The 13,501-nt window shown below is 42.4% G+C and overlaps 2 protein-coding genes across 3 annotated transcripts; both read left to right on the top strand.

Moving 5' to 3' along the window:
• Nucleotides 1-372: 372 nt before the first annotated feature.
• On the top strand, nucleotides 373-4,956 carry si:dkey-190g11.3 (adenine nucleotide translocase lysine N-methyltransferase). The gene is made up of 6 exons (XM_014161592.2): nucleotides 373-602; nucleotides 1,272-1,462; nucleotides 2,285-2,389; nucleotides 2,678-2,818; nucleotides 2,898-2,948; nucleotides 3,157-4,956. The coding sequence occupies exons 2-6, from the start codon at nucleotides 1,292-1,294 to the stop codon at nucleotides 3,325-3,327; spliced, it is 639 nt and encodes a 212-aa protein (XP_014017067.1). The 5' UTR covers nucleotides 373-602; nucleotides 1,272-1,291; the 3' UTR covers nucleotides 3,328-4,956.
• A 1,857-nt stretch (nucleotides 4,957-6,813) lies between these two features.
• Nucleotides 6,814-12,374, top strand: plk2b (polo-like kinase 2b (Drosophila)). 2 transcript variants are annotated; one of them, XM_014161414.2, is made up of 13 exons: nucleotides 6,814-7,080; nucleotides 7,244-7,351; nucleotides 7,489-7,605; nucleotides 7,835-7,964; nucleotides 8,149-8,332; nucleotides 8,457-8,655; nucleotides 8,827-8,974; nucleotides 9,242-9,339; nucleotides 9,524-9,737; nucleotides 9,944-10,103; nucleotides 10,411-10,540; nucleotides 10,839-10,949; nucleotides 11,284-12,374. In XM_014161414.2, the coding sequence occupies exons 1-13, from the start codon at nucleotides 6,889-6,891 to the stop codon at nucleotides 11,473-11,475; spliced, it is 1,983 nt and encodes a 660-aa protein (XP_014016889.1). In that variant the 5' UTR covers nucleotides 6,814-6,888; the 3' UTR covers nucleotides 11,476-12,374. The 2 variants fall into 2 exon arrangements, with proteins under 2 accessions (XP_014016889.1, XP_014016890.1); XM_014161415.2 differs by having other exon boundaries at nucleotides 6,846-7,080; nucleotides 9,947-10,103.
• The last annotated feature ends 1,127 nt before the right edge of the window (nucleotides 12,375-13,501 follow it).

Below are 13,501 nucleotides of genomic sequence, written 5' to 3' on the forward strand. Positions count from 1 at the left end.
TGGGAGGAATCAGGTTGTCAGACTAGTCTGAGTTAAGGTCACAATAACCTTCTGTATTTTTCACATGCCATTATGATAATAGGCTGAATCTACTGCACACCCAAAGCTGATTTGTGAATGTACTGCAGACAAAAGGCAAAACTGGAGAAACAGGAAAAAGTCTCTGCGCATTTCCAGTGCCATTATGAAAATAAATATGACTTTGAAGTCTTCCATGTTGCCCTATAAAGCCTAATTCATTTGGCCTACATCAGACTAGATTGTGTTATGTAAATATATAAGTGTTTCAGTCAATATATCTAATTAAAATGTTATATTGGGTTACTTAACGACACTACCAGACACAACAAAGGTTACATAATGAGATAGGCAATTTCATTGGCTGTAGCGTGGCCACTACGCATTCTTTAGTTGTTGGTAACCTCAGTTATGGAAAGCAAATTACCTATCCATGTACCAGGAACAGATTTGATTGGGTGTGTTATTTATTAATGACTCATGGGCGAGAATTAAGCGTCTGGCCTTTTGATTGATGTCTACTGACCGCCTGGATGGCTCATTGACCTATAAAATAAGGGATTGCTGAGACGGGGGCGCTTCAGGTAGGTCGCAGTTGCAAAGCCTAATGTGCGTGTTTTACTAAATTGTAGCCTATTTGTGCAACATTTGTGCAATTATCTTAAGTAACCAATTTATGTCGTGAAATAATATTACAACACATGTTTTCTCGTCTCCAAATGTGTCTGCAAAATGTTCTATAAAACATACATAGGCTTACAGAATCAACGTGTATAACATATGTGGGAAATATATTGCGAAACATCTTGGGTAATGATCAACTCACCAATATTAACGCATGCATTGATATAGTAGCAGGTTCGCTTTGAAAAATTGTTATGTTTGAAAAGATTTTGATGACTGAAGTTTCGTAAACAAAAGTTTTCTAGAAAGTGCTTTGCACGATCATATAACACTATGGCACCCTCTGCTGGGGGCTTCAATCCTTGCATGTCTATTTAACTACTTTATTAATTGTCGATGTCTTTGATACGTTGCAAATGTCAATATCAGAGAAACTCTATTTGCATTGCGTTACAACTACTTTGAATACCGGTAACAACTTTTGTGTTCAGGTATTTATTTATGATTGTGTCAAAAATAAACAATGAATCAAGACATTAAGCCTATCCCTGTCTACCTGACTGTTGCCTCTGCTGTTTTGATTGGCCTAGTACAGTACAAATATGAATGCTAACCACTGCTTTATGTAGCCTAATAGAGACAGTTTATCATGGAGGACTCCACAGAATTCATTCTCCAGGATCAAGGCTCCAGGATGGTCCATAGCAGTAAGGACAACCCCATCCTGACAGTTGCTACTGGGGCTTTGCTCGCTGGCCTCTACGGGATGTGGACTATGTTTGCCCTTCCTGGCTTCCGCAAAGTGCCAAGAAGACTCAAGGTACATCTCATGTGCTCAGGAAGGGCATTGAAATCAATAAACAGTAATACTCTTAAGAATGCTTTGCTGCTTGTCTTGGAATGCTCCGTGTGTGTTTCATGGAGCTTTCAAATTGAGAAAGGGGTGTATGTGGTAAGTCAAATATTTTTGACGTTTTTTTTCAGATGTTTTTTCCAATTACGCCATGATGCAGTGTTTTTGATTAATAGATCCTGTGCTACTCTCTTCACCATCAGTTCATCATCATCAGACAAGAGCACTTTATCGTCAGGCACAGTTGATCACGAATTGGGGTAATACAAACCAAGGGATTTGGGGGGGGGTCAGGGCCATAAAGAATAGAAGATAGATTGGATCGCCCACATCTTAACAACCCTTTGTATGAATGTCTTTGCTGGGTCTTGTCTTGTCTTGGCTGGGTCATTGATGTCTCCATATTGTATGTGCAAGGCCCTTTGCAAGGCTTTTTCCACCTATGCAGCTGAATTGTTGACATTAGCCAGTCTCCATTCAATCCCCTTGCCTTAGTTTTTGTTACAGTAGTGCTGTATTAGTCTACAACTGTAAAACCCCAAGGGATAAGTATGTCCTACCTGAACCAATTAAGGTGATATACAACTCAGTGGCGTCTCCCACATACCCCGTCTCCTAGCCTGAGGCCCAGTCTGTTTGTGCTACATGCCAACTTCTTGTCAATCGATGTCATGTTTGGCTGGACAATGACCAATGGAGTTAGAAAAAATACAATCAATTCTGGGATCAGGCTAACTGTCTCCCATATTATGGCCAATATTATTGACTGGCAAAATTATTTTCATACAGGTGCCTTACCTGCCCTCGAGTAAAGCTCAGATCGTAAACGCCATGCAGCTGCTGGAGGGACGCAGAGGCCAACTAGTTGATCTGGGATCAGGAGACGGGAGACTGGTGAGTTGGCTCTGGTGAAATAAAACTCTCTGCTATGAACAGTAGAGGCTGTGTTCCAAATAGCACCCTCTGCCCTATATTGTGTACTTCTTAGTGGACTATATAGGGAATAAGATGCCATTTGGGACACATACTGAGTCTGACACTTACATTTCTCTCTGTTCTAGCAAGGCATTTTGTGTGGCGAGGACAACAAGCAACAGACAAATTATAGTGGAGTCACTCTTTTGCTGCAGTGAAGTTATAGGTAGTTGTATGACTCAACTTCCCTCTACCTTCTTGTCTTAGGTGTTTGCTGCCTACTCTGTTGGCCTCCAGTGTACTGGATTTGAGATCAACTCCATGTTGCTGGCATATGCTAGAGTGAAGGCACGCTGGACAGGAGTACCACCCAGCCAGGCAAACTTTGTCAACAAAGACTTCTGGAAGGTACAGTATAGTTCTTCAACATTGTGTTTATTAGACACATACTCTTTACTAAATGAGTTTTCTCTCTTTCATTTGATAGACTGATTTGTCAAACTACAACAACGTGACTGTATTCCTAGCCCCAGGATTGGTAAGTGTTCTATCCATGCAAGGCCTCTGCACAGCAAAAACAATTCCTGCTCTTATAATACGATTAGTTCTACAATTAGATTTTTAATAACTAAATTATATTCAAATAGTCTTAACTCAGAAATGATTGGGTGTGATGGATCATTTGACAAGAGATTGTTGCTCTGATTGGTTGATGACTAAAACCAGCCTCTTTGATTGGTCCTCAGATGGAGGTGCTGGGTGAGAAGCTTCTGAGGGAGCTTCCTGATGACGCGCGTGTCATCGCCTGCCGCTTCCCCTTCCCCCAGTGGCCCCACCGAGCCTCGCAGGGAGACGGCCTCGACCAGGCCTGGGCCTATGACATCAGCACTGTACGCTCAGCCCTGGGCCAGGCATGACCGGATGACCTTATACTGTGCATCGATGACTGGATTAATTCTAATGTCATTCACTGGTTCACACCAAATCCAATATATGCTAATTAACACCCCAATCAAACCACAAACCCAGTATCGCCAACTGCTTCTGTCTTTGTTTACATTTTGTTTTTTGATTTATTCAAAATTCTAAAGGCACTCGCACATCTCAGCTATCTTTTTTGCAGGTACATGGTAACAGTTGAACAAGATGAGAAAAAAGAAGAAACCTGCACACTGCTCTTGATAGTATCACTGCTCTTTAATAAGCTTTACATATCGGCCTCAAGGCCTTCCTCAGAGCTTTTGTGAGTTAAAAAAAATGTTTTTACACCCTTATGTAGACCTAGCTCCACCCACATCCGTTCAATGCATTGAATGGGATTGGAGTTGAGGGAAAATTATTAGAATATTTATGAAATGCACATTGTTATATTTGGTAACGCTTACTTAAGTGTTTACATAAAACATATCAAACACGTCTGTAAAACCACAATGAGGACATCGACCCATCAAGCAAGTTTTCATAAATCATTGGTTACAGCGCAAGAAAAACATCAGAGTAATTTGAAATGGTGGCATTAATTCATGTTCACATTTACAACATAACGTATAAAGGCATTTCATCATTAAGACCTTTAGGAAATAATGTCTGGAGGGTGAAAATCCCAAAACATTCTCATTTGCTCAGAGTATTATTAATATCACCTCCCCTGTCTGATATCTTAACTTCCTCTATGCCACAAAATCTAAAGGTAGAAGTGTCATGTTTTTGGTCTTTAAAATGTACTGTGACTAAATTATACCTGTCGTTTCTCCTGATTGAACTTTTATGTTCACTAATTGTCTGTTTGAGAGAACCAGAGGTTTTACCTACAGAACACAGCCCACATGGACATTTAATCATGTAAATAACATGGGTGGTAGAGCACGTAATAATGTCATTTATTTGAAACCATTTTCTTGTATGTGGGTGGCAGAAATATTCACACTTCATCATATTGTTGCACTGTGCACAACCTCAGCATTTATAGTTACCATTCGGAAGAGGGCGTTAAAGAGCCCGGCTCATTTTCTTTTGTGGCTGGCAGTTGGCATGGACCAATTTCTCACGTAAATTTCTACTTCCTATATACAATAAACCGTGGATTGTTAAATTCAGTTGGCAAAGCTGGGTCCGATGATAAAACATACCAGTGTTTCATGACAGCATCTCCCACTCTGCGCCAGTTCAAAGTACATGTGGAGGTGAACATTACAGTGTTCTTTAGCTTTAGTGGGTCTTTTTTGTAGCAGTTCATCTCGTGTTTTTGCTAATGCCAAATTAAGAGCTTCATCCACACATTGTAATACTAGCAAGAGCAGTTTGTTGATTTATTGAACAATATATGAAGGGTGAGCTGTGTGCCAAGCTTCATTGGTCAAATGTAAAGGAAGGGAATTATAAACATGTCCTTACACTGTAATTAAACCAGGTGCCAGATACTGTATGTCCTGTGAGAACAAATATGCAGAGCATTTGAAGTAATTATGTAAATGAGTCTTTCCCACTGTGGTGTGAAAGGAAGGTTGCAAACTGTGAGAGAAATTAATACAATTCTATTTTCTGGATGATGTTGACAATGTTTTTTGTTCCCAGCTGGGTTATTGTCTTATAAAATGTCCATTCTGTAGGCCTAGTCATTTTCACTTCCACTGAGTTGCAGGAGGCTACTATGGAAAAAGCTAGAAAAGCATTAGTTATCCAAGCTGATCACTGTACTGGCCAGTGCACATTGATATAGAGATTAGAGCAGGACATACAGTAGAGAGCCCAGCATTTGTCTGACTTCATATCATATCATCCCCACTCTAACTTAAAAGGCGCGTTAGTTGTATTGTCTTTCCACATGCCAAGCAGGCAGGAGAGAGCAGAGGAACAGTAGTAGACCGGTGAGGGAAACATGGGCAAATTCTTAAGCCAACTCCTGTTTAGATATGGAGAGGGTGGGGGCTTTGCATGTCCCATGTGCATGTCTCCCCCCTTAGTCAGCAGACAGAAGCAGTCACACAGGAGGTGGGAAGGTTTGTGCATCCCAAATGCCACCCAATTTCTTATATAGTGCATTACTTTTTACCAGGGCCCATCGGTATCTTGTCAAAAGTAGTGTGCTATGTAGGGAATAGGGTGCCATTTGGAAATCAAGGCAGCACACGGTCTCCACTGGGAGCCTGGGTCAATGTGATCATAACCCACAGATCTAAAGCCTGCCGAGGGCTCTGCTGTACACCACAAAGTACCCATGGCTGTGCCCAGGAACTATGGTAATCTGCTCTGACATGCTGGCAGATCGTAAAACTGTATTCCAACCTGGAGGACTGTAAAATAACCACCTGATGGTGCTAGAACCTCAAATGAAAATCAGAGTGGCAGAAAGCCACAGTTGTATTAATTTACACTCACAATTTTGTAGCATTTCTATGCGCTGTAGCAATGTATATGATTTTACAACACATACTGCTGTGTCTAACTCTGAATGTTCGGCTATGGAAAGCCAACTGACATTTACTCCTGAGGTGCTGACCTGTTGCACCCTCTACAACCACTGTGATTATTATTATTATCTGACCCTTCTGGTCATCTATGAACATTTAAACATCTTGGCCATGTACTGTTATAATCTCAACCCTGCACAGCCAGAAGAGGACTGGCCACCCCTCAGAGCCTGATTCCTCTCTAGGTTTCTTCCTAGGTTCCTGCCTTTCTAGGGAGTTTTTCCTAGACCCCATGCTTCTACATGGGGCAGCAGGTAGCCTTGTGGTTAGAGTGTTGGGCCAGTAACAGAAAGGTTGCTAGATCGAATCCCCAAGGTAAATATCTGTCGTTCTGCCCCTGAACAAGGCAGTTAACCCATGGTTCCTAGGCTGTCGTTGTAAATAAGAATTTGTTCTTAACTGACTTGCCTAGTTAAATAAATAAATACACTTCTGCATTGCTTGCTGTTTGGGGTTTTAGGCTGGGTTTCTGTATAGCACTTTGTGACATCGGCTGATGTAAAAAGGGCTTTATTAATACATTTGATTGATTAATACTGTACATACAGAAAACATGATTTAACCATTTGGTTTTCATCACTGATTCACCCAACTATCAGATTTGATTAGTTGTTATCAAGATTTTGCTTGTGCTTGATATAATTGTGAATATTATGTGACACTGTCCCACACCTTGACACTGAGTATATGGTGTTGATGATGATGTAATGGTAATGCAGATTATAATGATGATGATTATTAATATTTAGCGTTGCAAGATTGGGTAAATATTTTTCATTTTATCCAAGCCTTTTCCTTTATCGTAAGCATATGAACATCAGTCATTAACATGCCAGGCCTCACTGTGAGGGAGCTCTACCGGACCTCTAGAGTGACGTCGTAGAGCCAGCCAGACAAAGGGGCGGGGCCTACGATATCATTCTGGCTAGTCAATGAGACCAGGCTGCATATAAACCCAAGCACTCTTGACTGCATTCAGAGTACGAGCAGCGAAGTCATCACCTCGCTATGGAATTACTGAGGAATATCTCTCAACAGCCAACGAATAGCAACAGGATGTATGAGCCCAACCAACCCGGGTCCTGTGAACTGCGGAGAAAGAGAACTGAGGACCACGGTCATGCACCTGCAGAGATGTCGAAGATTATCACGGATCCTGCCACCGGGAAATGTTACTGCCGTGGGAAAGTTCTGGGAAAGGTAGCCATCAGTGAATTACAGCAAAACGCAAATTACGCAAAGACAATATGGTTCTTTATAAGTGTCTACTTTGGGAATAGTACACTGTTATTCCAAAGCATGGACACGTTAGAGGAACCTGGTAAATATGATTATCAATATGATTGTGTTATTTTCTTTTCAGGGAGGTTTCGCCAAGTGCTATGAGATGACCGACCTGTCTACGAGTAAAGTTTATGCAGCGAAAATTATTCCCCACACGCGCGTCTCCAAACCGCACCAACGGGAAAAGGTAAGAGCGCGCACCACTATGCATCATGTATTATAATGCCTATATAGATTGAAACTGAATGTCCAGGACTTTTGGATAATTAATTAATTAATTAATTAATTGCTTTTAATAATCACTATGATATATCTTCTCCATAGATTGACAGGGAAATCGAGCTACACAGAGTTCTCCACCATAAACACATCGTGCACTTTTACCATCATTTCGAGGATAAAGATAACATCTACATCCTCCTGGAATACTGCAGTAGAAGAGTGAGTGTTAACCGCTACACTTGAATACGAAGCCTTTATTACTGAACTGGACTGAGAAATTCCTGCATACAGTAGCAGCACCTCAAAACTACAGCCCTTACTGGGCAGCAGAAATAAAATGGGGAAACAGAAAATAATCCCATCTCTGGCTAATGTGAAAGAGATGTTCTTATTTTCCATAGACTGCCTTGACTGATCTAATATTTATTCCCATCTTATCTTTGTACAGTCTTTGGCACATATCCTGAAGGCACGCAAAGTGCTCACAGAGCCTGAAGTGCGATACTACCTCCGTCAGATCGTCTCAGGGCTGAAGTACCTGCATGAACAAGAGATCCTACACAGAGACCTCAAACTTGGTAAGCATCTATGGCAAGAGACACAATAGAAGCCAGAGTCGTTATCATTCAATCGGCTTTGCCAAGCACTATGCAGAGGGATTCAAACCTGCAACCTACACCTGTCAATCTGTAAACCAACCACTTTATGTTATTGATGACTCAGTAAAAGGTATAATATTAGTAATCTTCTTCTCCCCCCTAGGTAACTTCTTTGTGAGTGAGTCGATGGAGCTGAAGGTGGGAGATTTTGGGCTGGCTGCCAAGCTAGAGCCTGCTGGGAACAGGAGGAAGACCATCTGTGGGACTCCCAACTACCTGTCCCCTGAGGTGCTCAACAAGCAGGGCCACGGCTGTGAGTCAGACGTCTGGGCCCTGGGTTGTGTCATGTGAGTACATTTTATTTTATTTCGAGTTTTTTGTCAATAGACATCGCTGTAAAATTCCATTCCATATGTAAATACACTGTTATGCCAACCAGTCACCAACCAAGTCTCCCCCTCCGTTCTCCAGGTACACCATGCTCCTGGGCAGACCCCCGTTCGAGACCACCAATCTGAAGGAGACGTACAGGTGTATACGGGAGGCGCGTTACTCCCTGCCCTCCTCCCTGTCGCCCCAGGCCAAACAGCTCATCTCCAGCCTCCTGGCCAAGGCCCCGGAGGACAGACCTCACCTGGACCACATACTGCGCCATGACTTCTTCTCACAGGTGAGTTAGCTAGCCCTCACTCAGCCTCTCTCTCTTGCTCTCTCTGTACCGTATGGAGCATGAGACTGCAAATCTCATTTTGTTTTAACATTCTGTTTCCTACTTATGATATGATTATTCGTCTATCTGCACCTTTTCATTCTCCTAACATCTCTCTCTCCCTCCTTCCAGGGTTTCGTGCCAGAGCGTCTTCCTGCTAGTTGCTGCCACTCCGCTCCAGAGTTCCACGTCTCCAGCCCTGCCAAGAGCTTCTTCAAGAAGGCCGCGGCTGCCCTTTTCGGCGGGAAGAGAGACAAGGTCAAATACTACGAGACTCTGAGTGAGTATATCAATCATTCTCCTCATAAGACAGCCTTAGCCAATGTCGCCAATTATTAAATCAGTTAGTACTTGTTTACCTCATAAAATGATATTATACAATGTTGCTAATTAACAAGTGGTGATTAAAGCTGTGGTGTCGTAAATCCACTGATGTATCATGAGCATTTTTGGCAGATTTCCTATCTAATCACGCATCTGGTATGAATGAGAGGCTGCAGGGTGAGGCCATCCAGAATATTTGCTGACTGTGTGTTGTCTCTGGTAGATAAACTCACCAAAGAGGAAGAGGAGATCTACAAGCTTCGACATGATCTGAAGAAGACGGTTATCAGCCAGCAGCAGCAGAGCAAACAGATGACTGAGGTGAGAAGCTCATCACTCTCTATTTGACCATGATAGTCATGATGAAATAAAATAGAAAGTCAAGTTAGGGGAGTAGTGAGAAGTCAGGTTATGGAAAAGCAATTGTATGAGGAAATACTGAATCATGATAAAGGAAAGTGTGAGGCCATGTTATTTAACCCCTCCCTCTTTCTCCTCACCTCAGGATGGAAGGCCACCGTCACCATCTGCTGGGAGGCCTGTCGCCCTGGCAACAGAGGGCCTGCCCCCGACGACGCGAGACACCATCCGGCTTATTGTCAGGGGCAGTCTGGGTAGCTGCAGCAGCAGTAGTGAATGTCTTGAGGACAGCACCACTGGCAGTGTGGCTGAGACAATCACCAGCGTTCTCAGAGGATGCCTGGAAAACATGCCCAAAGGTAAGCCTAATGCACTTTATAATCCTGGAGATGAGACATGAGTTTGTTGAAATAAGGCAGGTACAGTGTAATTATACTGTAGTACTTACTACCATGTAAAGAAATGAATTCAACACCAATTTAAGTTAATATCATAAAGTGGGACTCCCTTTGTTATTGCATATGGTTGAATTTTGTTTTAATCACAACTACCTTTCTGTCTCTAGCAGATGACATCCCCAATGGGACAGAGTGCAGTAACCTGCAGTGGGTCACTAAGTGGGTGGACTACTCCAACAAGTATGGCTTTGGCTACCAGCTCTCAGACCACATAGTGGGCGTTCTGTTCAACAACGGGACACACATGAGCCTCCTCGCAGATAAGAAGTGCGTACTCTGTTCTCTTTATCACACATCACTCAGACCTTAGTTGGAGATTGTTTAGGCTCTATGGGTTTTAACATTCAGCTGTCAGATTGAACATCAAAGTGCTTGATGGGTGTAAATTAACAGAAGTGGAAAGTATTGCCGGCTTCAGATGTAAAAGTCAACAAAAAGTAAGCGACAGAGAAGGTCTTTTTGCTGTCATACTGATAAATACATGTTTGGCATGCATCTTGTCCTTCAGAAACCGGCAAGTGTTTATTTTGGTTGCTAACTCTCTTTTCCCTCTGTCTCTTCTCTCTGTCTGTAGGACTGTCCACTACTATGCAGAGTTGGGTCAGTGCTCTGTGTTCTCCACATCTGACGTGCCTGAGCACTTCGTAGGTCAGGTGACCGTCCTCAAGTACTTCGCCCACTACATGGAAGAGAACCTGATGGATGTAAGTCTAGCCTCTCCTCTCATCCTCTATTCCTCTCTTTTCCTTTCCTGTTGTTCCTATCTTTGACAATCTCTCTATTCTATCTATCCTGTCAGTAATTTCTTCCTACTGTTACCATTTCCCCCAAAAATCCTCCTTTCCTGTCCTTCCTCCCGGTCCTCCAATCTCCTTTCCTGCCCCCCTCTCCTTTCCTGTACTGCTCGCTCCCTCTGTCGTCTTTCTTCCCCTCCTCCTCTTTCCTTTTTCCTAGTCTTCTCTCAGTCTAATGATAAAACCTGTTCCTGTGTTTGCTGTGTAGGGTGGAGACCTGGTGAGCCAGCCAGACACGCACATGCCCAGACTCTACCTGCTGCAGTGGCTCAAGTCTGACCGTGCCCTCATGATGCTCTTCAACGACGGCACGTTTCAGGTAAACACACACATCATCACAGCCAAAATAGACATTACTCTCAACTAAGAAACACATAACAAAGTGCAGCTATGGTAAATCCACAGAACACTTCATGTAAATGCATGACACATACATCAGCTAACTATTCAAATCAGTTATTGTCTTCTATAGACTCATAGATATATTTTCAGATAAGAACCCAAATGTACTTATTCTACATTTCAGGCACACTGTTCATCAGTTTCCCAGGGGGGTCAAATATGAGACAATCTACAGTAATGTTGGTATTATGCTATTTGTTGTATTTTCAGTACTTTATCAAACCATATATATCCATATATTTCTCTAACAGGTCAACTTCTACCACGACCACACCAAGATCATCCTGTGCACCCAGAGGGAGGAGTACATGCTGACATACATCAACGAGGAGCGTGTGTCCACCACCTTCAGGCTGAGCTCCCTGCTCACCTCCGGCTGCCCCGCAGACCTGCGCCAACGCATGGAGTACTCACTCAACATGCTGCTGCAGCGCTGCAACTGAACCAGGAAGCAGCACCACGCGGGGTACCGTTTATACAGCCGGACAGACTTCAGCATGCTACTGCAGCGCTGCAACTGAACCAGGAAGCAGCGGCAGGTGGTGGGACAGTGAATGGGGTCGGACCTGTGTAAAGCAATGGACTACTGATTGGTAACCTTTGCCAATCTATCAGCAGAGGTGCAGCTGAATCTGTATGGAGAGTCTCTGGATAGGACAGTGTATTGAGCACAAGGACTTTGAACAGAAAAAGGGCTGATGTGTATGTTGATAATCGGAGGATAAGATGACTGGATGTTATGTTATGATGAGGGGATGGAGGTACGAATGTGAAAACCATCTGTTTTTGAGGAAGAGTGTGGAAGTGAAGAGGACAATAACACTGGGCTGGAACCAGATAAAACTGTTATGTTATTGTTATTTTTCTAATGAAAGTAGAACCATAAGGGCTGATGGATGCTTCAAACTCGGTCCTGGGGCCTCCCCTGGTGCACCTTTTTGTTTTTAGTCCCGAGCAATACACAGCTGATTCAAATAACCAATTCATCATCAAGCTTTGATTATTTGAATCAGCTGTGTAATGCTAGGGCAAAAAAACTAAACGTGGCCCCAGGGGAGGCCCCAGGACCGAGTTTGGGAAACCCTACACTAGAGGACTGTAATGTACACAGCACTTCTGCAGAGGGAGGGGAGGCTGTGTGTGGGGAGAAACAGTAGCTAACTTCAAACTGTGATTCATTCTCTGTGAGGACAGATGGACATGGCTGTTTGACTGTGAAGGAGGGGGAAGAATGATGTTGATCATACAAGAAGAGCCATTACACTGTTAGACATTGGAAAAAAATAACTTATTGTGTACAAAAGTGAAGTATTTAATAAATATACAACTTTTTCAAAAAATATGTTCTGTGATATGACTGAGTTATTGGGGTTTGCACATATCAAATGGTCTGTCTTTATTTCAAGCGTTTATGGTTGAATTGTGTTTTAAAGATTGCTATGAAATGGTTGCTATTCTTAGAGATACAATGAACTACCTGTCTTAGTGAAACTCTCCCCAGGTGTAAAACGTTTCCTGGGTGTTTTGATAAAGAACTTTGAAATACTGACAGAATGAATTCTACAACGCCTCAGGCAATACATTATACTTTAAACTCACTTGCATTAACATTCCTACAGTTACATTTTTACTAGTTTCCCATGTCAGCAGTTTCCAGCGCATTCACATGTCAGGGAACAGAGGATGGAGACTAGAGGGATGTAAGGGAGACGTGAGCGTCTGTTAAAGCACTTTGGTGAATTGAGGAAGCTTGACGAGGATTCAGAGTGCAGCACTGGTCAAAATTGACATTGGAGCTGGAAAATAACACAATACTTCTATTTCCTCACCGGAAATAGCTGCTTGAATTGGTTGTTGTGAGGGTGGATGGTAAAGGTATACGAAGGTAAGGCTGGATGAGGTTGAGGGTGGGTGGATGAGTGTAATGCTTGAGAATATACTGAATTTATACTTTCAGATTGTCCATTCTTTTGCTTTCTCAATTGATGGCCGTTCAAAATTGCTTTGTAAGGACAACCCCCCTTTTACAAAAACTCCCACTGTACCTAACATCATCACTACACTTTAGACTTATGGGTTACCACACCCAGTCTCAGGGATGTTAACTCTGGAAATGATTTTGGTCTCTACTGAGTTAGGTAAATCAGGTTTTAGTTTTCTTGCACCTTATTTGTGGAACAATCTTCAAAATGTTCTAAATGTGATGTTTTAGTGCCTCTGGGGCGATTGAGAAAGCTGATTGAGGACCTTATTACTGATAAATGAGTTTGTTTTTTATGACTGTTTTTCTTTCTGCTTGCATTTGGTATTTATATTTTGATATGTGTATATTCTGTCATTTCTGTAATTCAGGGCTCATCTGTAAAAGAGACCTTGGTGTCACTATGACTCCCTGATAAAATAATGGTTCAATTAATTAATTAAAATAAATGTAGTAAAATTATGCCACGGTAATTATTGCATCAGTGC

This window comes from Salmo salar, chromosome ssa20, assembly GCF_905237065.1.
Source record: "Salmo salar chromosome ssa20, Ssal_v3.1, whole genome shotgun sequence".
Taxonomy (NCBI): Eukaryota; Metazoa; Chordata; class Actinopteri; order Salmoniformes; family Salmonidae; genus Salmo; species Salmo salar.

Bases quoted from the DNA above. Each gene is read 5' to 3' on its own strand.
- plk2b (XM_014161414.2), top strand. From the start codon at position 6,889: ATGGAATTACTGAGGAATATCTCTCAACAGCCAACGAATAGCAACAGG. The intron at 8,975-9,241 runs GTGAGTATATCA...TGTCTCTGGTAG, and splicing joins CAAATACTACGAGACTCTGA to ATAAACTCACCAAAGAGGAA. The intron at 10,950-11,283 runs GTAAACACACAC...TTTCTCTAACAG, and splicing joins TCAACGACGGCACGTTTCAG to GTCAACTTCTACCACGACCA.
- si:dkey-190g11.3 (XM_014161592.2), top strand. From the start codon at position 1,292: ATGGAGGACTCCACAGAATTCATTCTCCAGGATCAAGGCTCCAGGATG. The intron at 2,819-2,897 runs GTACAGTATAGT...TTCATTTGATAG, and splicing joins TCAACAAAGACTTCTGGAAG to ACTGATTTGTCAAACTACAA. The intron at 2,949-3,156 runs GTAAGTGTTCTA...ATTGGTCCTCAG, and splicing joins TATTCCTAGCCCCAGGATTG to ATGGAGGTGCTGGGTGAGAA.